At 44.2% G+C, this 24,573-nt stretch overlaps 3 protein-coding genes across 3 annotated transcripts in view; 1 reads left to right on the top strand and 2 right to left on the bottom strand.

Annotated features, from left to right (window-relative positions):
• The first annotated feature begins 9,841 nt into the window (after window positions 1-9,841).
• LOC109866973 (dynein heavy chain 11, axonemal-like) overlaps window positions 9,842-24,573 on the top strand; it is a 25,570-nt gene continuing 10,838 nt past the window's right edge. Inside the window, exons 1-9 of the mRNA XM_031806792.1 lie at window positions 9,842-9,989; window positions 10,087-10,227; window positions 10,383-10,553; window positions 10,638-10,760; window positions 10,838-11,031; window positions 12,459-12,607; window positions 12,705-12,832; window positions 12,989-13,126; window positions 13,297-13,386. Of these exons, the coding sequence (XP_031662652.1) occupies window positions 9,984-9,989; window positions 10,087-10,227; window positions 10,383-10,553; window positions 10,638-10,760; window positions 10,838-11,031; window positions 12,459-12,607; window positions 12,705-12,832; window positions 12,989-13,126; window positions 13,297-13,386 (1,140 nt within the window). The 5' untranslated portion in view covers window positions 9,842-9,983. The remainder of the gene's footprint in view (window positions 9,990-10,086; window positions 10,228-10,382; window positions 10,554-10,637; window positions 10,761-10,837; window positions 11,032-12,458; window positions 12,608-12,704; window positions 12,833-12,988; window positions 13,127-13,296; window positions 13,387-24,573) is intronic.
• Window positions 15,179-16,179, bottom strand: LOC116357796 (cyclin-dependent kinase 5 activator 1-like). Its single transcript, XM_031806794.1, has one exon. It carries the CDS (start codon window positions 16,169-16,171, stop codon window positions 15,212-15,214), a length of 960 nt encoding a protein of 319 aa, XP_031662654.1. The 5' UTR covers window positions 16,172-16,179; the 3' UTR covers window positions 15,179-15,211.
• Window positions 20,200-21,200, bottom strand: LOC109888314 (cyclin-dependent kinase 5 activator 1-like). Its single transcript, XM_031806793.1, has one exon. It carries the CDS (start codon window positions 21,190-21,192, stop codon window positions 20,233-20,235), a length of 960 nt encoding a protein of 319 aa, XP_031662653.1. The 5' UTR covers window positions 21,193-21,200; the 3' UTR covers window positions 20,200-20,232.

Raw genomic sequence — 24,573 nt, 5'->3', positions numbered from 1 at the left:
CCTGACAGTCCTAGCAAAATTCTAGCTTGAGAAATTGCTCTTTGCTAATAAGCATTTTTTGTACCATTTTAATTTAAAACAATAGCAATAAGGTACATAATTGCTACCCGTTAAACAACTAAAAGCCTCAAGACGAAGGCCCTGAGGCCAATACGTAAAGCTTAACTAAGAGCAGTCATACTAGCAAGAGCAGTTTGCAGGTTCCTTATTTTTTTCTCATGTTATTCAATTGTTACCATGCACCTGCAACAAAGATAGCTCAGATGTACGAGTGCCTTTTTGAATTTGACTTAATTGCTACCCAGAAATGATTTGATATGGAGATATATTGGACCTTTAATACAGGACGTTGTTTCATTTATATCATGCGATTCCTAATAATATGTGTGTCCTCCCACTAGCTGAACCTGACAGAGTTGAAGACGTTCCCTAACCCCCCAGCCATAGTGACTAACGTGTCTGCTGCTGTCATGGTGCTACTGGCTCCTCATGGTAAATTACCCAAAGACCGCAGCTGGAAGGCAGCGAAAGTAGTCATGAGCAAGGTCAGTCTTGGTGTGTCTTGTCTTGTCTTGTCTGTGTGACCATGTGTGTAAGGAGCATATATCCCATAGGTGACAGTTTGTCTGTCTTGCCATTCGTGTGTCTGTGTCACTTCGTGTTAATGGCAGTGTTTCAGAGTGTTCCAGAGTGTTTCAGAGTGTGCATGTCCATGTGTGTGTCTATGCCCAGGTGGATGACTTCCTACAGGCGTTGGTGAACTTTGACAAGGAACACATCCCGGAATCGACAGTGAGGTGCGTGAGAGATGAGTACCTCAGTGACCCAGAGTTTAACCCTGAGTTTGTCAGACTCAAATCATCCGCCGCCGCCGGTCTCTGTGCCTGGGTCCTCAACATCATACGCTTCCACGAGGTACACTCCACACACACTAATACACAATACTGTATACACCCCACACACTAATACACAATACTGTATACACCCCACACAGTAATACACAATACTGTATACACCCCATACACTAATACACAATACTGTATACACCCCACACAGTAATACACAATACTGTATACACCCAACACACTAATACACAATACTGTATACACCCCACACAGTAATACACAATACTGTATACACCCCACACAGTAATACACAATACTGTATACACCCCACACAGTAATACACAATACTGTATACACCCCACACAGTAATGCACAACACTGTATACACCCCACACAGTAATACACAATACTGTATACACTCCACACACACTAATACACAGTACTGTATACACCCCACACAGTAATACACAATACTGTATACACCCCACACAGTAATACACAATACTGTATACACCCCACACAGTAATACACAACACTGTATACACCCCACACAGTAATACACAATACTGTATACACTCCACACACACTAATACACAATACTGTATACACTCCACACACACTAATACACAATACTGTATACACCCTACACACACACTAATACACAATACTGTATACACCCCACACAGTAATACACAATACTGTATACACCCCACACAGTAATACACAATACTGTATACACTCCACACACACTAATACACAATACTGTATACACCCCACACAGTAATACACAATACTGTATACACCCCACACAGTAATACACAATACTGTATACACTCCACACACACTAATACACAATACTGTATACACCCCACACAGTAATACACAATAATGTATACACTCCACACACACTAATACACAATACTGTATACACCCCACACAGTAATACACAATACTGTATACACCCCACACAGTAATACACAATACTGTATACACTCCACACACACTAATACACAATACTGTATACACCCCACACAGTAATACACAATACTGTATACACCCCACACAGTAATACACAACACTGTATACACCCCACACAGTAATACACAATACTGTATACACCCCACACACTAATACACAATACTGTATACACCCCACACACTAATACACAACACTGTATACACCCCACACAGTAATACACAATACTGTATACACCCCACACAGTAATACACAACACTGTATACACCCCACACAGTAATACACAATACTGTATATACTCCACACACACTAATACACAATACTGTATACACCCCACACAGTAATACACAATACTGTATACACCCCACACAGTAATACACAATACTGTATACACCCCACACAGTAATACACAACACTGTATACACCCCACACAGTAATACACAATACTGTATACACTCCACACACACTAATACACACTACTGTATACACCCTACACACACACTAATACACAATACTCTATACACCCCACACAGTAATACACAATACTGTATACACCCCACACAGTAATACACAATACTGTATACACTCCACACACACTAATACACAATACTGTATACACCCCATACACTAATACACAATACTGTATACACCCCACACAGTAATACACAACACTGTATACACCCCACACAGTAATACACAATACTGTATACACCCAACACACTAATACACAATACTGTATACACCCCACACAGTAATACACAATACTGTATACACCCCACACAGTAATACACAATACTGTATACACTCCACACACACTAATACACAATACTGTATACACCCCACACAGTAATACACAATACTGTATACACCCCACACAGTAATACACAATACTGTATACACTCCACACACACTAATACACAATACTGTATACACCCCACACAGTAATACACAATACTGTATACACCCCACACAGTAATACACAACACTGTATACACCCCACACAGTAATACACAACACTGTATACACCCCACACACTAATACACAATACTGTATACACCCCACACAGTAATACACAATACTGTATACACCCCACACAGTAATACACAATACTGTATACACTCCACACACACTAATACACAATACTGTATACACTCCACACACACTAATACACAATACTGTATACACCCTACACACACACTAATACACAATTCTGTATACACCCTACACACACTAATACACAATACTGTATACACCCTACACACAGTAATACACAATACTGTATACACCCCACACAGTAATACACAATACTGTATACACTCCACACACACTAATACACAATACTGTATACACTCCACACACACTAAAACACAATACTGTATACACCCTACACGCACTAATACAATATACTGTATACACCCTACACACACACTAATACACAATACTGTATACACCCTACACACACACTAATACAATATACTGTATACACCCCACACACACACACACACACACTAATACACAATACTGTATACACCCCACACACACTAATACACAATACTGTATACACCCTACACACACACTAATACACAATACTGTATACACCCTACACACACACTATTTACAAGATACTGTATACACTCCACACACACTAATACACAATGCTGTATACACCCCACACACACTAATACACAATACTGTATACACCCTACACACACACTAATACACAATACTGTATACACCCTACACACACACTAATACACAATACTGTATACACCCTACACACACACTATTTACAAGATACTGTATACACTCCACACACACTAATACACAATGCTGTATACACCCCACACACACTAATACACAATACTGTATACACCCTACACACACACTAATACACAATACTGTATACACCCTACACACAGTAATACACAATACTGTATACACCCCACACAGTAATACACAATACTGTATACACTCCACACACACTAATACACAATACTGTATACACTCCACACACACTAAAACACAATACTGTATACACCCTACACGCACTAATACAATATACTGTATACACCCTACACACACACTAATACACAATACTGTATACACCCTACACACACACTAATACAATATACTGTATACACCCCACACACACACACACACACACTAATACACAATACTGTATACACCCCACACACACTAATACACAATACTGTATACACCCTACACACACACTAATACACAATACTGTATACACCCTACACACACACTATTTACAAGATACTGTATACACTCCACACACACTAATACACAATGCTGTATACACCCCACACACACTAATACACAATACTGTATACACCCTACACACACACTAATACACAATACTGTATACACCCTACACACACACTAATACACAATGCTGTATACACTCCACACCCACTAAAACACAATACTGTATACACCCTACACACACACTAATACAAGATACTGTATACACCCCACACACAAATACACAATACTGTATACCCTCCACACACACTAATACACAATACTGTATACACCACACACACTAATACACTGTACTGTATACACAACACACACACACACTAATACACAATACTGTATACAACACACACACACTAATACACCATACTGTATACACCACACATACTCTGATACACCATACTGTATATAGATGCACACACAGAAACTGAACACGTACAGTTGAAGTCAGAAGTTTACATACACCTTAGCCAAATACATTTCAAATCAGCATTTCACAATGCCTGACATTTAATCCTCGTAAAAATTCCCTGTTTTAGGTCAGTTAGGATCAGCACTTTATTTTAAGAATGTGAAATGTCAGAGTAATAGTGGAGAGAATATTTTATTTCAGCTTTTATTTCTTTCATCACATTCCCAGTGGGTCAGAAGTTTACATACACTCAATTAATATTTGGTAGCATTGCCTTTAAATTGTTTAACTTGGGTCAAACGTTTTGGGTAGCCTTCCACAAGCTTCCCACAATAAGTTACTCCTGACAGAGCTGGTGTAACTGAGACAGGTTTGTACGCCTCCTTGCTTGCACATGCTTTTTCAGTTCTGCCCACAAATGTTCTATAGGATTGAGGTCAGGGCTTTGTGATGGCCACTCCAGTACCTTGACTTTGTTGTCCTTAAGTCATTTTGCCACAACTTTGGAAGTATGCTTGGGGTCATTGTCCATTTGGAAGACCCATTTGGGACCAAGCTTTAACTTCCTGGCTGATGTCTTGAGATGTTGCTTCAATATATCCACATCATTTTCTTCCTCATGGTGCCATCTATTTTGTGAAGTGCACCAGTCCCTCCTGCAGCAAAGCACCCCCACAACATGATGCTGCCATCCCTGTGCTTCACGGTTGGGATGGTGTTCTTCGGCTTGCAAGCCTCCTCCTTTTTCCTCCAAACATAACTATGGTAATTTTGGTCAAACAGTTCTATTTTTGTTTCATCAGACCAGAGGACATTTCTCCAAAAAGTACGATCTTTGTCCCCATGTGCAGTTGCAAACCATAGTCTGGCTTTTTTACGGAGGTTTTGGAGCAGTGGCTTCTTCCTTGCTGAACGACCTTTCATATTATGTCGATATAGGACTTGTTTAACTGTGGATATAGATACTTTTGTACCTGTTTCCTCCAGCATCTTCACAAGGTCCTTTGCTGTTGTTCTGGGATTTATTTGCATTTAGTACGTTCCTCTCTAGGAGACAGAATGCGTCTCCTTCCTGAGCGGTATGACGACTGCGTGGTCCCGGGGTGTTTATACTTGCGTACTGTTGTTTGTACAGATGAACGTGGTACCTTCATTCATTTGGAAATTGCTCCCAAGGATGAACCAGACTTTTTTTCTGGGGTCTTGGCTGGTTTCTTTTGATTTTCCCATGATGTCAAGCAAAGAGGCACTGACTTTGAAGGTAGGCCTTGAAATACATCCACAGGTACGCCTCCAATTGACCCAAATGATGTCAATTAGCCTATCAGAAGTTTCTAAAGCCAGGACATAATTTTCTGGAATTTTCCAAGCTGTTTAAAGGCACAGTCAACTTAGTGTATGTAAACTTCTGACCCACTGGAATTGTGATACTGTGAATTATAAGTGAAATAATCTGTCTGTTAACAATTGTTGTAAAAATGACTTGTGTCGCGCACAAAGTAGATGTCCTAACCGACTTGCCAAATCAAGATATTTGTGAAGTGGTTGAAAAACGAGTTTTAATGACTCCAACCTAAGTGTATGTCAACTTCCTTCTTCAGCTGTGACTGCATGTATAATGACCAAATGCAGTCTTACCTCTGGTTCATTTCATATGCAGCACCTGGTCAACGCTATGGAAGAATAATGTTCTTTAGCTTGTGTCATCTTTTTCTCACATTGTTCTTTTTCCTTTCTCTCCTACTGCTGTACATAGATGTATGTAAGTATCTCTCTCACCTAATAGCCTGAGGTTGGCTACCACACCCACACACGTCTTTTAAGATACTGTATTACCCTTGTGGATGTTTGCAAGTTAAACTGATGTTATGGAATGTGTATTTGTGAGCGTGCTTGTTTCCTCCCCAGGTGTTCTGTGAGGTGGAGGTGAAGAAGCTGTGTCTGTCTCAGGCTAATGCTGACCTGGCTGAGGCCGCAGACAAACTAGAAGCCATTAGGAAGAAACTAGCTGTGGGTGTCTCTCTCGATCTCGATCTCGATCTCGATCTCTCTCTCTCTCTCTCTCTCTCTCTCTCTCTGTCTCTGTCTCTGTCTCTGTCTCTGTCTCTGTCTCTGTCTCTGTCTCTGTCTCTCTCTCTCTCTCTCTCTCTCTCTCTCTCTCTCTCTCCTCTCTCTCTCTCTCTCTCTCTCTCTCTCCCTCCCACATTTCCCTTAACTGTGTGTGTCTGCGTCCGTGTGTGCGCCTGTGTAGGAGTTGGACTGTAGTCTGGAAACCCTGACTGCTGCGTTTGAGAAGGCGACCTCTGAGAAGCTTCGCTGTCAGGACGAGGTCAATCACACCAACAAAACCATCGAACTGGCCAATCGCCTCGTCAAAGGACTCGAGGTAAGGAGCTGGCTGACCAATAACAGCTCGGTTAGTTTGTTGTCATGCTACTTTGGAAAGTTTCCAAACATTAACAGTACGTTTTATCCACTGGTGGATAATGTGTGTGTTTCAGTCGGAGAATGTGCGTTGGGGCCACTCTGTAGCCGGGTACCATGAACAGGAGGAGACTCTGTGTGGAGACATTCTGCTGACTGCAGCCTTCATCTCCTACGCCGGATCCTTCTCTAAGAAGTACCGCAGAGAACTACTGGAGAACCTCTGGATGCCCTTCCTACGTGGCCAGAAGGTCCTTCTCTCCTCTCATCTCTTATGCTCCCCCTCTCCTATTCCCCTCCCCCTCTCAGATCCCCATCCCCATGACAGAGGGGTTAGATCCAGTGTGTATGCTAACACACCTCTCCTCCTCTCATCTCCTCCCTCTCTCAGATCCCCATCCCCATGACAGAGGGGTTAGATCCAGTGTGTATGCTAACACACCTCTCCTCCTCTCGTCTCCTCCCTCTCTCAGATCCCCATCCCCATGACGGAGGGGTTAGATCCAGTGTGTATGCTAACACACCTCTCCTCCTCTCATCTCCTCCCTCTCTCAGATCAACATCCCCATGACAGAGGGGTTAGATCCAGTGTGTATGCTAACACACCTCTCCTCCTCTCGTCTCCTCCCTCTCTCAGATCCCCATCCCCATGACGGAGGGGTTAGATCCAGTGTGTATGCTAACACACCTCTCCTCCTCTCGTCTCCTCCCTCTCTCAGATCCCCATCCCCATGACAGAGGGGTTAGATCCAGTGTGTATGCTAACACACCTCTCCTCCTCTCGTCTCCTCCCTCTCTCAGATCCCCATCTCCATGACAGAGGGGTTAGATCCAGTGTGTATGCTAACACACCTCTCCTCCTCTCGTCTCCTCCCTCTCTCAGATCCCCATCCCCATGACAGAGGGGTTAGATCCAGTGGGTATGCTAACACACCTCTCCTCCTCTCGTCTCCTCCCCCTCTCAGATCCCCATCCCCATGACGGAGGGGTTAGATCCAGTATGTATGCTGACTGATGATGCTACCGTGGCTCAGTGGAACAACGAGGGGTTGCCGGGAGACAAGATGTCCACTCAGAACGCCACCATCCTCACCAACTGTGAGCGTAGAGAATGTTTTACACTTTCTACACCTTTATGTCCATGCTACAGATGTAAGATCTTAATTTGATCACACGGTGGCAGGAGAAAATTCCTGCAATTTGAGGTTTAACAGGGCTTCTGAAGTTTGTAATTTCCACTTAGAAATTTCAGACTTGATTCTCCCTTACAGAAATGTCCATGAATTATGTTAACTCACATATCCTGTTGCCGCAGGATTATGCTGTAGCAAACTGGCTCAAATTAAGATCCTACATCTGTAAACGTATTGCAATTGTAACATGTTCCTCCTTTGTGTGCGCCCAGGTGAACGCTGGCCACTGCTTATTGACCCCCAACTGCAGGGCATCAAGTGGATCAAGATTCGTTATGGCAACAGTCTCAAGGTGGTCAGCCTGGGAGAGAAAGGGTGAGATTGCTCTCCTCTCCTCTGTGTCATCCCTCCATCCTACTCTCCCCTCTCCTGAATGGATCTCCCTAATAGATGTATCTGTTAAGCTTGCTCTCTCTTCAGGTATGTTTGATGTGTTCTACCTAAAGCCCATTTCCCCAGGTATGTGGATGTGATAGAGCAGGCTGTTGTGACTGGAGACACTGTCCTCATAGAGAATCTGGAGGAGTCCATCGACCCTGTCATAGACCCTCTACTGGGACGACACACGATCAAGAAGGGCAGGTAACATACACACACACACACACACACACACCACATCATCATCAAAAAAGGCAGGTAATGCACACTCCTCCTCTCTCCCTCTCTCTCCCAGTTGTATAAAGGTGGGGGATAAAGAGTGTTTCTTCCACCCAGCGTTCAGGCTGATCCTCCACACTAAGCTGGCTAACCCCCACTATAAGCCTGAGATCCAGGCACAGACCACCCTCATCAACTTCACTGTTACAAGAGACGGCCTGGAGGACCAGCTGCTGGCTCAGGTGGTCAATCTGGAGAGGCCCGACCTCGAGCACCTCAAGGTGGGATAGATGGCTATGTCCCCTGTCCTTCCTGGCTCTCTTAGCCTCTTCCTTCTTGACCTCACATGGTCACAAAATGACACTTGAAGTTTGGTTGTGTTCGGTTCCTGCATAGTCGTGGTCTTGTATAGCTCAGACAGAGAGTAGGGTGTTTGTAACACCAGGGTCGTGGGTTTGATTCCCGGCGCCACCCACATGTTGCGAAATGATTTATTTGAGTAAAGTTTGTTTGTTATGTTGCGGTTGTATTGTGGTTGTATGACGGTTGTATAACGGTTGTGTTGTGTTGTGGTTGCATAACAGCTGTATAACGGTTGTGTTGTGTTGTGGTTGTATAACAGCTGTATAACGGTTGTGTTGTGTTGTGGTTGCATAACAGCTGTATAACGGTTGTGTTGTATTGTGGTTGCATAACAGCTGTATAACGGTTGTGTTGTGGTTGTATAACGGTTGTGTTGTGGTTGCATAACGGTTGTATAACGGTTGTGTTGTGTTGTGGTTGTATAACAGTTGTATAACGGTTGTGTTGTGGTTGTATAACGGTTGTGTTGTGGTTGCATAACAGCTGTATAACGGTTGTGTTGTGTTGTGGTTGTATAACAGTTGTATAACGGTTGTGTTGTGGTTGTATAACGGTTGTGTTGTATTGTGGTTGTATAACGGTTGTGTTGTGTTGTGGTTGTATAACGGTTGTGTTGTGTTGTGGTTGTATAACGGTTGTGTTGTGTTGTGGTTGTATAACAGTTGTATAACGGTTGTGTTGTGGTTGTATAACAGTTGTGTTGTGGTTGCATAACGGTTGTGTCGCGGTTGCAGAGTGACCTGACCAAGCAGCAGAACCTGTTCAAGATAGAGCTGAAGCTGTTGGAAGACGAGCTGCTGGGGCCGTCTCTCTGCTGCTGAGAGCAACTTCCTAGGAGACAACGTCCTGGTGGAGAAACTAGAGACCACCAAACACACGGCCGCGGAGATCGAGATGAAGGTGAGACAGAGGTTTAAGGATAAAGGAAGAGAACTTAGACAGACTGCATAGCCAAATCGCTTGGTCCTGATTGCTAATATGCTGTTTTGGGACGTAGGTTCTGGAGGCGAAGGTGAACGAGGTGAAGATCAACGAGGCCAGAGAACACTACCGCCCCGTAGCAGTCAGATCCTCTCTGCTCTACTTCATCATGAACGACCTCAACAAGATCAACCCCATGTACCAGTTCAGCCTCAAGGTTACCAACAGCACTTTTTATTTCATTTAACCTTTATTTCTACAGGTAAATCAAGACCTGTCCAAATGGACCAGTACAGACCAGTTAACGACCAGATTACAGCGTTCTAGCTTCTCTAGGCTTGTCTTTGTCTTTCACTGTCTCCCTCCCTGTAGGCGTTTAACGTGGTGTTCCACAAGGCGGTGGAGCAGGCAGAGGTGTGTGAGGACGTGAGGAGCAGAGTCAACACTCTAATTGACGGCATCACCTACTCCACCTTCAACTACATCAGTAGAGGCCTGTTTGAGAGAGACAAACTCACCTTCACCGCTCAACTCGCCTTCCAGGTGTGTCTGTGGGGGCGGGGGGGGGGGGAGTCTCTCTGTGTGTGTCTGTGTGTTAGTTCTAATAGTGTGTTCCCTGTTCCCCAGTTGTTACTGATGAGTAAGGAGATAGACGTACGAGAACTAGACTTCCTGCTCCGCTTCAACATCGACCACAGCTACATCTGTCCTGTAGACTTCCTCTCCAACCAGGCCTGGAGCGCCATCAAGGTACACACACACAGTATCAAACACAAACACACACACACACACACTTACAAACATGTATTTCCCCTCTTCTCCTCTAGACAATGAGTTTCACTGATGAGTTTCGTGGTTTGGACCGGGACATCGAGGGCTCCCCTAAACGCTGGAAAAAGGTGGTAGAGTCCGAGTGTCCGGAGAAAGAGAAGTTTCCTCAGGAGTGGAAAGCAAAAAGTTCCCTGCAGAAACTCATTATGATGAGAGCCCTGAGACCTGATAGGATGACTTACGCTGTCAGGTGACCGCACGCCAACAATACCCACCACCTCCCAACACACAGTGGATAGTTGAGGGACATACAATGTACCTTAGCTGGCCTCCTGTCCTTTTTTACTCCTTACTGCCGCTTTCTCTCCCTCTCCTCTCCCTCTCCTCTTCTCTCCCTCTCCTCTCCCTCTCCTCTTCTCTCCCTCTCCTCTTCTCTCCCTCTCCTCTTCTCTCCCTCTCCTCTCCCTCTCCTCTTCTCTCCCTCTCCTCTTCTCTCCCTCTTCTCTCCCTCTCCTCTTCTCTCCCTCTCCTCTCCCTCTCCTCTCCCTCTCCCTCTCCTCTCCCTCTCTCCCTCTCCCTCTCCCTCTCCCTCTCCCTCTCCCTCTCCCTCTCCCTCTCCCTCTCCCTCTCCCTCTCCCTCTTCTCTACCTATTCTCTACCTCTCCTCTTCTCTCCCTCTCCTCTCCCTCTTCTCTCCTCTCCTCTCCCTCTCCTCTTCTCTACCTCTCCTCTTCTCTCCCTCTCCTAGTCTCTCCTCTTCTCTCCCTCTCCTCTTCTCTACCTCTCCTCTTCTCTCCCTCCTCTCCCTCTACTCTCCCTCTACTGTTCTCTACCTCTCCTCTCCCTCTCCTCTCCTTCTTCTCTCCCTCTCCTCTTCACTCCCTCTCCTCTCCTTCTTCTCTCCCTCTCATCTCCTGTCCTTTTTTACTCCTTACTGCCGCTTTCTCTCCCTCTCCTCTCCCTCTCCTCTTCTCTCCCTCTCCTCTCCCTCTCCTCTTCTCTCCTCTCCTCTTCTCTCCCTCTCCTCTTCTCTCCCTCTCCTCTCCCTCTCCTCTTCTCTCCCTCTCCTCTTCTCTCCCTCTTCTCTCCCTCTCCTCTTCTCTCCCTCTCCTCTCCCTCTCCTCTCCCTCTCCCTCTCCTCTCCCTCTCCCTCTCCCTCTCCCTCTCCCTCTCCCTCTCCCTCTCCCTCTCCCTCTTCTCTACCTATTCTCTACCTCTCCTCTTCTCTCCCTCTCCTCTCCCTCTTCTCTCCTCTCCTCTCCCTCTCCTCTTCTCTACCTCTCCTCTTCTCTCCCTCTCCTAGTCTCTCCTCTTCTCTCCCTCTCCTCTTCTCTACCTCTCCTCTTCTCTCCCTCCTCTCCCTCTACTCTCCCTCTACTGTTCTCTACCTCTCCTCTCCCTCTCCTCTCCTTCTTCTCTCCCTCTCCTCTTCACTCCCTCTCCTCTCCTTCTTCTCTCCCTCTCATCTTCTCTCCCTCTCCTCACTCTCCTCTTCTCTCTCTATCCTCTCCCTCTCCTCTCCTCTCCCTCTCTCTTCTCTCCCTCTCCTCTACCTCTCCTCTTTCCCTCCACCCCAATCTTTCATATGTCTCTGGCAAATTATAATGACGATCATTCTCCCTCCCCATACCCCCCCTCTCACTCTATCTCTATCTCCCTCTCTCTTTCTGTGTGTAGAAACTTTGTGGAGGAGAAGTTAGGGGTGAAGTATACAGAGAGGAGGAAGACCGAGTTTGCTAAGTCCTTCAGAGAGAGTGGACCCGCCTCGCCTGTCTTCTTCATCCTGTCTCCCGGAGTAGACCCTCTCAAAGACGTGGAGTCACTGGGTAACACTAAGACAACTGATTTTGTAATGTAAATATCACTGTAAATCTGAATGAACATGACACACACACTGAGAAACTCTTGTTCCCATGGTAACAGGCAGGAAGTTAGGATTCACCATAGACCTGGGGAAGCTCCACAATGTGTCTTTGGGTCAGGGCCAGGAGGCTGTGGCTGAGGTTGCCATGGAGATGGCTGCTAAGGAGGGACACTGGGTCATCCTACAGGTATGGCAATCTTGCTATATACTGTGCATAAGATATAGTTCAATCCTTCATTCATCATTGCATCCATCCATTCACTGTTTCATTCATCAATGTATTAGTTTGTTCACGCAAACATCTGTTCATCAATCAATCCATTCATTCATGTATCTCTGTCAGAATATCCACCTGGTGGCTCGCTGGCTGGGGTCGTTGGAGAAGCTTCTGGAACGCTGCTGTGAGGGCAGTCACCAGGACTACAGAGTGTTTATGAGTGCTGAGCCTGCCCCTACACCACAGGAGCACATCATCCCTCAGGTAAACACACACACACACACACACACACACACACACACACACACACACACACACACACACACACACACACACACACACACACACACACACACACACACACACATGCATTTATAATAACACTGTGTGTTTTCCTAATTGAAAAGTGTGTTTGTTCTCCTCTCCTGACTCAGGGCATCCTGGAGAATGCCATCAAGATCACTAACGAGCCTCCCACTGGCATGCATGCCAACCTCCACGCTGCTCTGGACAACTTTGACCAGGTAAAGGAATGTGTGTGTGCATGTCTGTCTGTCCATTGGTGTTAGGGATGGGCAATTGAAATCAAATGTTTGATTCTCGCTTCATAACAACATCCAGTAATAGATCATTTATAAACAGTTTGTTCACTATTTACTAATTGTTGTTTGTACATTTGTAAATGTTAGCAAGCTATATATAGTTATTTACTAAACTTTCAAATTGATTACTGGATAATTTATTAGATGTTAATATATACATTTATAATCCATTTACTAATCATTAGAAAAACTACAGCGGTGTTAAGTAACTAAGTAAAAATACTTTAAAGTACTACTTTGGAGTATCCGTACTTTACTTGAATATTTATATATTTTTTAAACTTTTACTTGACTACGATCCGAAAGAAAATATGTGCTCGTGACATTTTGAATGTCACGGATCCCTCCGGAACATTCACTACGCATACCTGACCCCTATTCCAAGTGATTCATATTTGAATAAGTGTGTCCTTGGTTTACCAGTGTCCTGTCGATTATTGTTACAATGTCCGTTGGTGCGTGTGAGTACCTGTGCTGTGTGTTTTGGGATTTCGTGCCATTGTGGATTGAAGAAATGATTACAGGTCTAGTCCCGTGTTTTAATCATTGTGAGAGTCTGTTATTTATTCAAGGTACTCCTGACTCTTTTGTTTTGTATTTCTAGCGTGTGTTTTGGAACGTGTTTGTTTGGCCTTTACAACGCACGCCGTAATTTGGGTAAACTAAAACCCCTATTACACATTCCTGCGCCTCTCTCCCGACCCTTTATACCATCGCGACATCGATTGCTCAGGCAGGACAGAAAAACGGTCAAATTCATACATTTATTAAGAGAACTCATCCCTACTGCCTCTGATCTGGTTTGTAAAATATTGTTAGACTGTGCCCCTGGCTTTCCATAAATAAATCAAAACAAGAACATCTGCATAATATAAGGAATTTGATATATAGCCTTTGCTTTCCCTTTTGATACTTAAGTACATTTAAAACTAGATACCTTTAGACTTGTACTCAAGTAATATTTTACTGGGTGACTTTCACTTTTACTTGAGTCATTATTTCCTATTAAGTATCTTTACTTTTACTCAAGTATGACAATTGGGTTCTTTTTCCACCACTCGTAAAGTATTATCTCCACCAAGATCTCAAAATGACAAGGAAAATATATATTTGTAAAATAATAAGGACACAACATGTGATGATTTTAAGAAATTATTTAAAGCATTTTATTTCAAAACAGTCATACTGTTTGTTCAAATTCATCAGAACCAATGGTCCTCAAACAAACCCCTGTCCCCCAGTACTGTCCCGTTTCGTGCTGAGGGGGAACATTGGTGTTCACTTCACTGTCTAAAGCACCAGGGTCGCAGCTTGTCAGTTCAACCATGATCTGAGCACTAGTCCAGTCACTCAAGGGTGCCTCCTTCCCTCCCGTGGTAGGAAGTGCACATCTCCCACAGTCAGAACAATAGGCTGGTGGGCTGCAGCCTCAGTGTGATGTGAGCACTAGCCCAGTCACTCAAGGGTGCCTCCTTCCCTCCAGTGGTAGGAAGTGCACACATCAGACAGTCAGCTGGTATAGTAGATCGTAAGCTAACGCCTCAGTCCTCCACACATTCATAGCTACCGATTTGTGTTCTCGTTCAAGTCAAATTTACCCTCACATTAACCCTTAAAATCTATAAATCATCTTTCCCATCAAAGCTCACCCTCTTCCCCTCCCTCAACCAATCATCCTCCCTCCCATTTTGAAATGTCAGACTGTAGTTGGCACCCGCCCTCCCCTGGCCCCTATACCCTATGTCCCTCACTGAGTGCCGTACACACCGCTGAGCAGGCGGCTCTTCTTCTCCTCCTTCTGGCTCTCGTTCTTCAGGTCAGCAAACACCTGGCAGAAGAAGTTAGGGTCTGTGTTCATCTGGAGCATCTTGACACTCATCAGCTTGGTGATGGTCATGCAGCGGATCCAGAAGGTCTGCCTGCAGGTGTCCACCAGGAAGGGTTTCAGGGGGTAGGCGATCTCATTGCCCATGTAGGAGCAGGTCGTATAGAGGCAGGTGAGCAGCACGGCATGTAGCTCGTGCAAGGTGGCCACCTCGGAGGAAACCGCCTCGCGGCACAGCATGTAGAGGAAGACCACAGCGGCCGGATTGATGCAGCTCTGGCTCTGATAGCAGTTGTCCAGCAGATAACGGTCCACCACCCGCAGCCACAGCACCGGGTCCATGGAAGACATGTCCTGGAGCCGGTAGCAGCGCCGGCACAGGAACTCACCCAGACAGCGCAGCAGCTCGCTGGTTGTAGCGTGGACCATCACCAGCCTCCTGGGAGTGTCGAGGTCCTGGACAGTCACCATCTGGGGCGTGTCGGGGGCCATGTTTGAGTTGGGTAAGGGGGCCTTCTCGACCAACGAGGCGACGCTGTTGGAGCTGTTGGAGATGGCTGGAGTGCCTTGGTCCTGGGTGGACAGCTTGTCACAGGACTGAGACTTCTCAAGGGTGAGGGTGGACAGGTTGGAGAAGGACTGAGACTTCTCCAGGTTCTCATTACTCAGATGGGCAATGTTGTTTTGGTTGGTGTTCTCGTGGGCCTGCACCTTCTTGGAGCTCTTCTTCTTCATAATCCGCCTCCATGGTGAGTAACGCTTCAGAGTCTTGTCTTTTGCGCTCTTACCGGTCTGGACTTCCATCAAGTGGCCCACAGTGTCCGGCCCATCTTTGAAGAGGACTGCCTTCTTGCGGAGCGAGATAGACATTACGGTTCCCATGGTCAATAGTGCCTGTGGAAAACAACATGCTTCAATATTAGCAAAATGAAATGCATGGCATCAGTTCAGTTGGCCTAGCTAGCTCAGCTCTGGCTGTCTCTGAAATGGCAACCTATTCCCTATAAAGTGCACTGCTTTTGACCATGGCCCAAAGGGGTCTGGTCAAAAGCAGTGCTTTATATAGGAAACAGAGTTCCATTTGGGACCGATTCTAAATCACAGTATTAAGCATAGACATTAGTGCTCTGTGTTCATAAACATGAGCAATATAACATTCCAAAGCGAAACAAAAATATTACTCACTGATTTCAAGTTGATATGTGAAAAAGTTATAAAGATATTTCTACATTTACTTTGTTAATTGAAAGGTAAAGACGGGTTGTCCAGTGCTTTGAGTTCAAGGCTGTTATGGTTGTGAACCTCAGAATTGTCCAAGGTTCTGAAATCGAGTTTCCACGTCGTAATAAAGAAGTATGTCATAGAGGCGATTTTGTGAAAGATTATAAGTTTGATGTGGGCAAAAATAAAGTAATAAACAAATAAATAAAGTCTGATGTTCCCCTGATAGAATTTGCCTCATATTTGATACAGCCTAGCTCAATAAATTGAAAACAAAATAAATTCTGAGTGAGGTTACGTCACGGCGTTACATTTCTGTCCTCAGTGGCTGAATAACATGTATCTGGCGAGTGTTTTGCATGGATGTCAATGGTCTGTCAAATTATATTGGCAGCTCTGTCAGGCTCCCGCTTATCTCTTTCATCAGCAGACTATTTTTCCCCCTAAATTGTGCGTTAGTAAATTCACTTTAGCGATCTACTCCAATAATGCGCATTTAGCCTGTGGGCGAATATTTGCGCGCCTATAATCGCTATTTGAAGTGGGGAGCATACAGACCTACTTCTATGTCAGGACTGACTGGAGGTCTAGTTTAAAATGCGCTATAAAAGTACGCTAAATTGCATTTTCATGTAAAAAGCAACATAAGAACCAGCAGTAGCTGAAATAAAAGCTTATACAACTTCATTCAAACGTTTTTTTTTAGAATTTTTAAAAATCATACAACAGTTGATCCAATACTAGACTAAGCTCGGTTTGAATATTCAAGTACAGTGGGGCAAATAAGTATTTAGTCAGACACCAATTGTGCAACTTCTCCCACTTAAAAAGGTGAGAGAGGCCTGTAATTTTCATCATAGGTACACTTCAACTATGACGGACAAAATGAGAAAAGAAAATCCAGATAATCACATTGTAGGATTTTTAATGAATTTATTTGCAAATCATGGTGGAAAATAAGTATTTGATCACCTACAAACAAGCAAGATTTCTGGCTCTCACAGACCTGTAACTTCTTCTTTAAGAGGCTCCTCTGTCCTCCACTCGTTACCTGTATTAATGGCACCTGTTTGAACTTGTTATCAGTATAAAAGACACCTGTCCACAACCTCAAACAGTCACACTCCAAACTCCACTATGGCCAAGACCAAAGAGCTGTCAAAGGACACCAGAAACAAAATTGTAGACCCAGGCTGGGAAGACTGAATCTGCAATAGGTAAGCAGCTTGGTTTGAAGAAATCAACTGTGGGAGCAATTATTAGGAAATGGAAGACATACAAGACCACTGATAATCTCCTTCGATCTGGGGCTCCACGCAAGATCTCACCCCGTGGGGTCAAAATGATCACAAGAACGGTGAGCAAAAATCCCAGAACCACACGGGGGGGGGGATCTAGTGAATGACCTGCAGAGAGCTGGGACCAAAGTAACAAAGCCTACCATCAGTAACACACTACACCGCCAGGGACTCAAATCCTGCAGTGCCAGACGTGTCCCCCTGCTTAAGCCAGTACATGTCCAGGCCCGTCTGAGGTTTGCTAGAGAGCATTTGGATGATCCAGAAGAAAATTGGGAGAATGTCATATGGTCAGATGAAACCAAAATATAACCTTTTGGTAAAAACTCAAATCGTCGTGTTTGAAAGACAAAGAATGCCGAGTTGCATCCAAAGAACACCATACCTACTGTGAAGCATGGGGGTGGAAACATCATGCTTTGGGGCTGTTTTTCTGCAAAGGGACCAGGACGACTGATCCGTGTAAAGGAAAGAATGAATGGGGCCATGTATCGTGAGATTTTGATTGAAAACCTCCTTCCGTCAGCAAGGGCATTGAAGATGGAACGTGACTGGGTCTTTCAGCATGACAATGATCCTAAACACACCGCCCGGGCAACGAAGGAGTGGCTTCGTAAGAAGCATTTCAAGGTCCTGGAGTGGCCTAGCCAGTCTCCAGATCTCAACCCCATATAAAATCTTTGGAGGGAGTTGACAGTCCGTGTTGCCCAGGAACAGCCCTAAAACATCACTGCTCTAGAGGAGATCTGCATGGAGGAATGGGCCAAAATACCAGCAACAGTGTGTGGAAACCTTGTGAAGACTTACAGAAATCGTTTGACCTCTGTCATTGCCAACAAAGGGTATATAACAAAGTATTGAGATAAACTATTTTATTGACCAAATGCTTATTTTCCACCATAATTGCAAATAAATTCATTAAAAATCCTACAATGTGATTTTCTGGATTTTTTTTCTCATTTTGTCTGTCATAGTTGAAGTGTACCTATGATGAAAATTACAGGCCTCTCTCATCTTTTTAAGTGGGAGAACTTGCACAATTGGTGGCTGACTAAATACTTTTTTGCCCCACTGTACCTCCCCATCCCTAATTGCTGTCCCAATATATTATCAATATCTCACAAACTCAAATCTCTCTCCCTGTGTGTGTCTGTCTGTAGGAGATATTGGGTCAGTGCAGTAGAGAGCAGGCATTTAAGACCATCCTGTTCTCTGGGTAACACTAAGACAACTGATTTTGTAGTGTAAATATCACTGTAAATCTGCATGAACATGACACACACACTGAAAAACTCTTGTTCCCATGGTTACTGGTACTTTACTTGAGAATGTATATATTTTTTAAATTTTACCCTCTACTTGACAACATTCAGAAAGAAAAGATGTGCTCCTTACATTTCCAATGCTCAGGCAGGACAGCAAAACAGTCAAATTCATACACTTATTAAGAGAACTCATCCCTACTGCCTCTGATCTGGTTTGTAAAATATTGTTAGACTGTGCCCCTGGCTTTCCATAAATAAATCAAAACAAGAACATCTGCATAATATAAGGAATTTGATATATAGCCTTTGCTTTCCCTTTTGATACTTAAGTACATTTAAAACTAGATACCTTTAGACTTGTACTCAAGTAATATTTTACTGGGTGACTTTCACTTTTACTTGAGTCATTATTTCCTATTAAGTATCTTTACTTTTACTCAAGTATGACAATTGGGTTCTTTTTCCACCACTCGTAAAGTATTATCTCCACCAAGATCTCAAAATGACAAGGAAAATATATATTTGTAAAATAATAAGGACACAACATGTGATGATTTTAAGAAATTATTTAAAGCATTTTATTTCAAAACAGTCATACTGTTTGTTCAAATTCATCAGAACCAATGGTCCTCAAACAAACCCCTGTCCCCCAGTACTGTCCCGTTTCGTGCTGAGGGGGAACATTGGTGTTCACTTCACTGTCTAAAGCACCAGGGTCGCAGCTTGTCAGTTCAACCATGATCTGAGCACTAGTCCAGTCACTCAAGGGTGCCTCCTTCCCTCCCGTGGTAGGAAGTGCACATCTCCCACAGTCAGAACAATAGGCTGGTGGGCTGCAGCCTCAGTGTGATGTGAGCACTAGCCCAGTCACTCAAGGGTGCCTCCTTCCCTCCAGTGGTAGGAAGTGCACACATCAGACAGTCAGCTGGTATAGTAGATCGTAAGCTAACGCCTCAGTCCTCCACACATTCATAGCTACCGATTTGTGTTCTCGTTCAAGTCAAATTTACCCTCACATTAACCCTTAAAATCTATAAATCATCTTTCCCATCAAAGCTCACCCTCTTCCCCTCCCTCAACCAATCATCCTCCCTCCCATTTTGAAATGTCAGACTGTAGTTGGCACCCGCCCTCCCCTGGCCCCTATACCCTATGTCCCTCACTGAGTGCCGTACACACCGCTGAGCAGGCGGCTCTTCTTCTCCTCCTTCTGGCTCTCGTTCTTCAGGTCAGCAAACACCTGGCAGAAGAAGTTAGGGTCTGTGTTCATCTGGAGCATCTTGACACTCATCAGCTTGGTGATGGTCATGCAGCGGATCCAGAAGGTCTGCCTGCAGGTGTCCACCAGGAAGGGTTTCAGGGGGTAGGCGATCTCATTGCCCATGTAGGAGCAGGTCGTATAGAGGCAGGTGAGCAGCACGGCATGTAGCTCGTGCAAGGTGGCCACCTCGGAGGAAACCGCCTCGCGGCACAGCATGTAGAGGAAGACCACAGCGGCCGGATTGATGCAGCTCTGGCTCTGATAGCAGTTGTCCAGCAGATAACGGTCCACCACCCGCAGCCACAGCACCGGGTCCATGGAAGACATGTCCTGGAGCCGGTAGCAGCGCCGGCACAGGAACTCACCCAGACAGCGCAGCAGCTCGCTGGTTGTAGCGTGGACCATCACCAGCCTCCTGGGAGTGTCGAGGTCCTGGACAGTCACCATCTGGGGCGTGTCGGGGGCCATGTTTGAGTTGGGTAAGGGGGCCTTCTCGACCAACGAGGCGACGCTGTTGGAGCTGTTGGAGATGGCTGGAGTGCCTTGGTCCTGGGTGGACAGCTTGTCACAGGACTGAGACTTCTCAAGGGTGAGGGTGGACAGGTTGGAGAAGGACTGAGACTTCTCCAGGTTCTCATTACTCAGATGGGCAATGTTGTTTTGGTTGGTGTTCTCGTGGGCCTGCACCTTCTTGGAGCTCTTCTTCTTCATAATCCGCCTCCATGGTGAGTAACGCTTCAGAGTCTTGTCTTTTGCGCTCTTACCGGTCTGGACTTCCATCAAGTGGCCCACAGTGTCCGGCCCATCTTTGAAGAGGACTGCCTTCTTGCGGAGCGAGATAGACATTACGGTTCCCATGGTCAATAGTGCCTGTGGAAAACAACATGCTTCAATATTAGCAAAATGAAATGCATGGCATCAGTTCAGTTGGCCTAGCTAGCTCAGCTCTGGCTGTCTCTGAAATGGCAACCTATTCCCTATAAAGTGCACTGCTTTTGACCATGGCCCAAAGGGGTCTGGTCAAAAGCAGTGCTTTATATAGGAAACAGAGTTCCATTTGGGACCGATTCTAAATCACAGTATTAAGCATAGACATTAGTGCTCTGTGTTCATAAACATGAGCAATATAACATTCCAAAGCGAAACAAAAATATTACTCACTGATTTCAAGTTGATATGTGAAAAAGTTATAAAGATATTTCTACATTTACTTTGTTAATTGAAAGGTAAAGACGGGTTGTCCAGTGCTTTGAGTTCAAGGCTGTTATGGTTGTGAACCTCAGAATTGTCCAAGGTTCTGAAATCGAGTTTCCACGTCGTAATAAAGAAGTATGTCATAGAGGCGATTTTGTGAAAGATTATAAGTTTGATGTGGGCAAAAATAAAGTAATAAACAAATAAATAAAGTCTGATGTTCCCCTGATAGAATTTGCCTCATATTTGATACAGCCTAGCTCAATAAATTGAAAACAAAATAAATTCTGAGTGAGGTTACGTCACGGCGTTACATTTCTGTCCTCAGTGGCTGAATAACATGTATCTGGCGAGTGTTTTGCATGGATGTCAATGGTCTGTCAAATTATATTGGCAGCTCTGTCAGGCTCCCGCTTATCTCTTTCATCAGCAGACTATTTTTCCCCCTAAATTGTGCGTTAGTAAATTCACTTTAGCGATCTACTCCAATAATGCGCATTTAGCCTGTGGGCGAATATTTGCGCGCCTATAATCGCTATTTGAAGTGGGGAGCATACAGACCTACTTCTATGTCAGGACTGACTGGAGGTCTAGTTTAAAATGCGCTATAAAAGTACGCTAAATTGCATTTTCATGTAAAAAGCAACATAAGAACCAGCAGTAGCTGAAATAAAAGCTTATACAACTTCATTCAAACGTTTTTTTTTAGAATTTTTAAAAATCATACAACAGTTGATCCAATACTAGACTAAGCTCGGTTTGAATATTCAAGTACAGTGGGGCAAATAAGTATTTAGTCAGACACCAATTGTGCAACTTCTCCCACTTAAAAAGGTGAGAGAGGCCTGTAATTTTCATCATAGGTACACTTCAACTATGACGGACAAAATGAGAAAAGAAAATCCAGATAATCACATTGTAGGATTTTTAATGAATTTATTTGCAAATCATGGTGGAAAATAAGTATTTGATCACCTACAAACAAGCAAGATTTCTGGCTCTCACAGACCTGTAACTTCTTCTTTAAGAGGCTCCTCTGTCCTCCACTCGTTACCTGTATTAATGGCACCTGTTTGAACTTGTTATCAGTATAAAAGACACCTGTCCACAACCTCAAACAGTCACACTCCAAACTCCACTATGGCCAAGACCAAAGAGCTGTCAAAGGACACCAGAAACAAAATTGTAGACCCAGGCTGGGAAGACTGAATCTGCAATAGGTAAGCAGCTTGGTTTGAAGAAATCAACTGTGGGAGCAATTATTAGGAAATGGAAGACATACAAGACCACTGATAATCTCCTTCGATCTGGGGCTCCACGCAAGATCTCACCCCGTGGGGTCAAAATGATCACAAGAACGGTGAGCAAAAATCCCAGAACCACACGGGGGGGGGGATCTAGTGAATGACCTGCAGAGAGCTGGGACCAAAGTAACAAAGCCTACCATCAGTAACACACTACACCGCCAGGGACTCAAATCCTGCAGTGCCAGACGTGTCCCCCTGCTTAAGCCAGTACATGTCCAGGCCCGTCTGAGGTTTGCTAGAGAGCATTTGGATGATCCAGAAGAAAATTGGGAGAATGTCATATGGTCAGATGAAACCAAAATATAACCTTTTGGTAAAAACTCAAATCGTCGTGTTTGAAAGACAAAGAATGCCGAGTTGCATCCAAAGAACACCATACCTACTGTGAAGCATGGGGGTGGAAACATCATGCTTTGGGGCTGTTTTTCTGCAAAGGGACCAGGACGACTGATCCGTGTAAAGGAAAGAATGAATGGGGCCATGTATCGTGAGATTTTGATTGAAAACCTCCTTCCGTCAGCAAGGGCATTGAAGATGGAACGTGACTGGGTCTTTCAGCATGACAATGATCCTAAACACACCGCCCGGGCAACGAAGGAGTGGCTTCGTAAGAAGCATTTCAAGGTCCTGGAGTGGCCTAGCCAGTCTCCAGATCTCAACCCCATATAAAATCTTTGGAGGGAGTTGACAGTCCGTGTTGCCCAGGAACAGCCCTAAAACATCACTGCTCTAGAGGAGATCTGCATGGAGGAATGGGCCAAAATACCAGCAACAGTGTGTGGAAACCTTGTGAAGACTTACAGAAATCGTTTGACCTCTGTCATTGCCAACAAAGGGTATATAACAAAGTATTGAGATAAACTATTTTATTGACCAAATGCTTATTTTCCACCATAATTGCAAATAAATTCATTAAAAATCCTACAATGTGATTTTCTGGATTTTTTTTCTCATTTTGTCTGTCATAGTTGAAGTGTACCTATGATGAAAATTACAGGCCTCTCTCATCTTTTTAAGTGGGAGAACTTGCACAATTGGTGGCTGACTAAATACTTTTTTGCCCCACTGTACCTCCCCATCCCTAATTGCTGTCCCAATATATTATCAATATCTCACAAACTCAAATCTCTCTCCCTGTGTGTGTCTGTCTGTAGGAGATATTGGGTCAGTGCAGTAGAGAGCAGGCATTTAAGACCATCCTGTTCTCTGGGTAACACTAAGACAACTGATTTTGTAGTGTAAATATCACTGTAAATCTGCATGAACATGACACACACACTGAAAAACTCTTGTTCCCATGGTTACTGGTACTTTACTTGAGAATGTATATATTTTTTAAATTTTACCCTCTACTTGACAACATTCAGAAAGAAAAGATGTGCTCCTTACATTTCCAATGCTCAGGCAGGACAGCAAAACAGTCAAATTCATACACTTATTAAGAGAACTCATCCCTACTGCCTCTGATCTGGTTTGTAAAATATTGTTAGACTGTGCCCCTGGCTTTCCATAAATAAATCAAAACAAGAACATCTGCATAATATAAGGAATTTGATATATAGCCTTTGCTTTCCCTTTTGATACTTAAGTACATTTAAAACTAGATACCTTTAGACTTGTACTCAAGTAATATTTTACTGGGTGACTTTCACTTTTACTTGAGTCATTATTTCCTATTAAGTATCTTTACTTTTACTCAAGTATGACAATTGGGTTCTTTTTCCACCACTCGTAAAGT

The sequence above is a fragment of the Oncorhynchus kisutch genome, linkage group LG27 (assembly GCF_002021735.2).
Source record: "Oncorhynchus kisutch isolate 150728-3 linkage group LG27, Okis_V2, whole genome shotgun sequence".
Lineage (NCBI taxonomy): Eukaryota > Metazoa > Chordata > Actinopteri > Salmoniformes > Salmonidae > Oncorhynchus > Oncorhynchus kisutch.
Note: the sequence above shows the minus strand (reverse complement) of the source record. Positions and strands in the feature narration are given on the sequence as shown.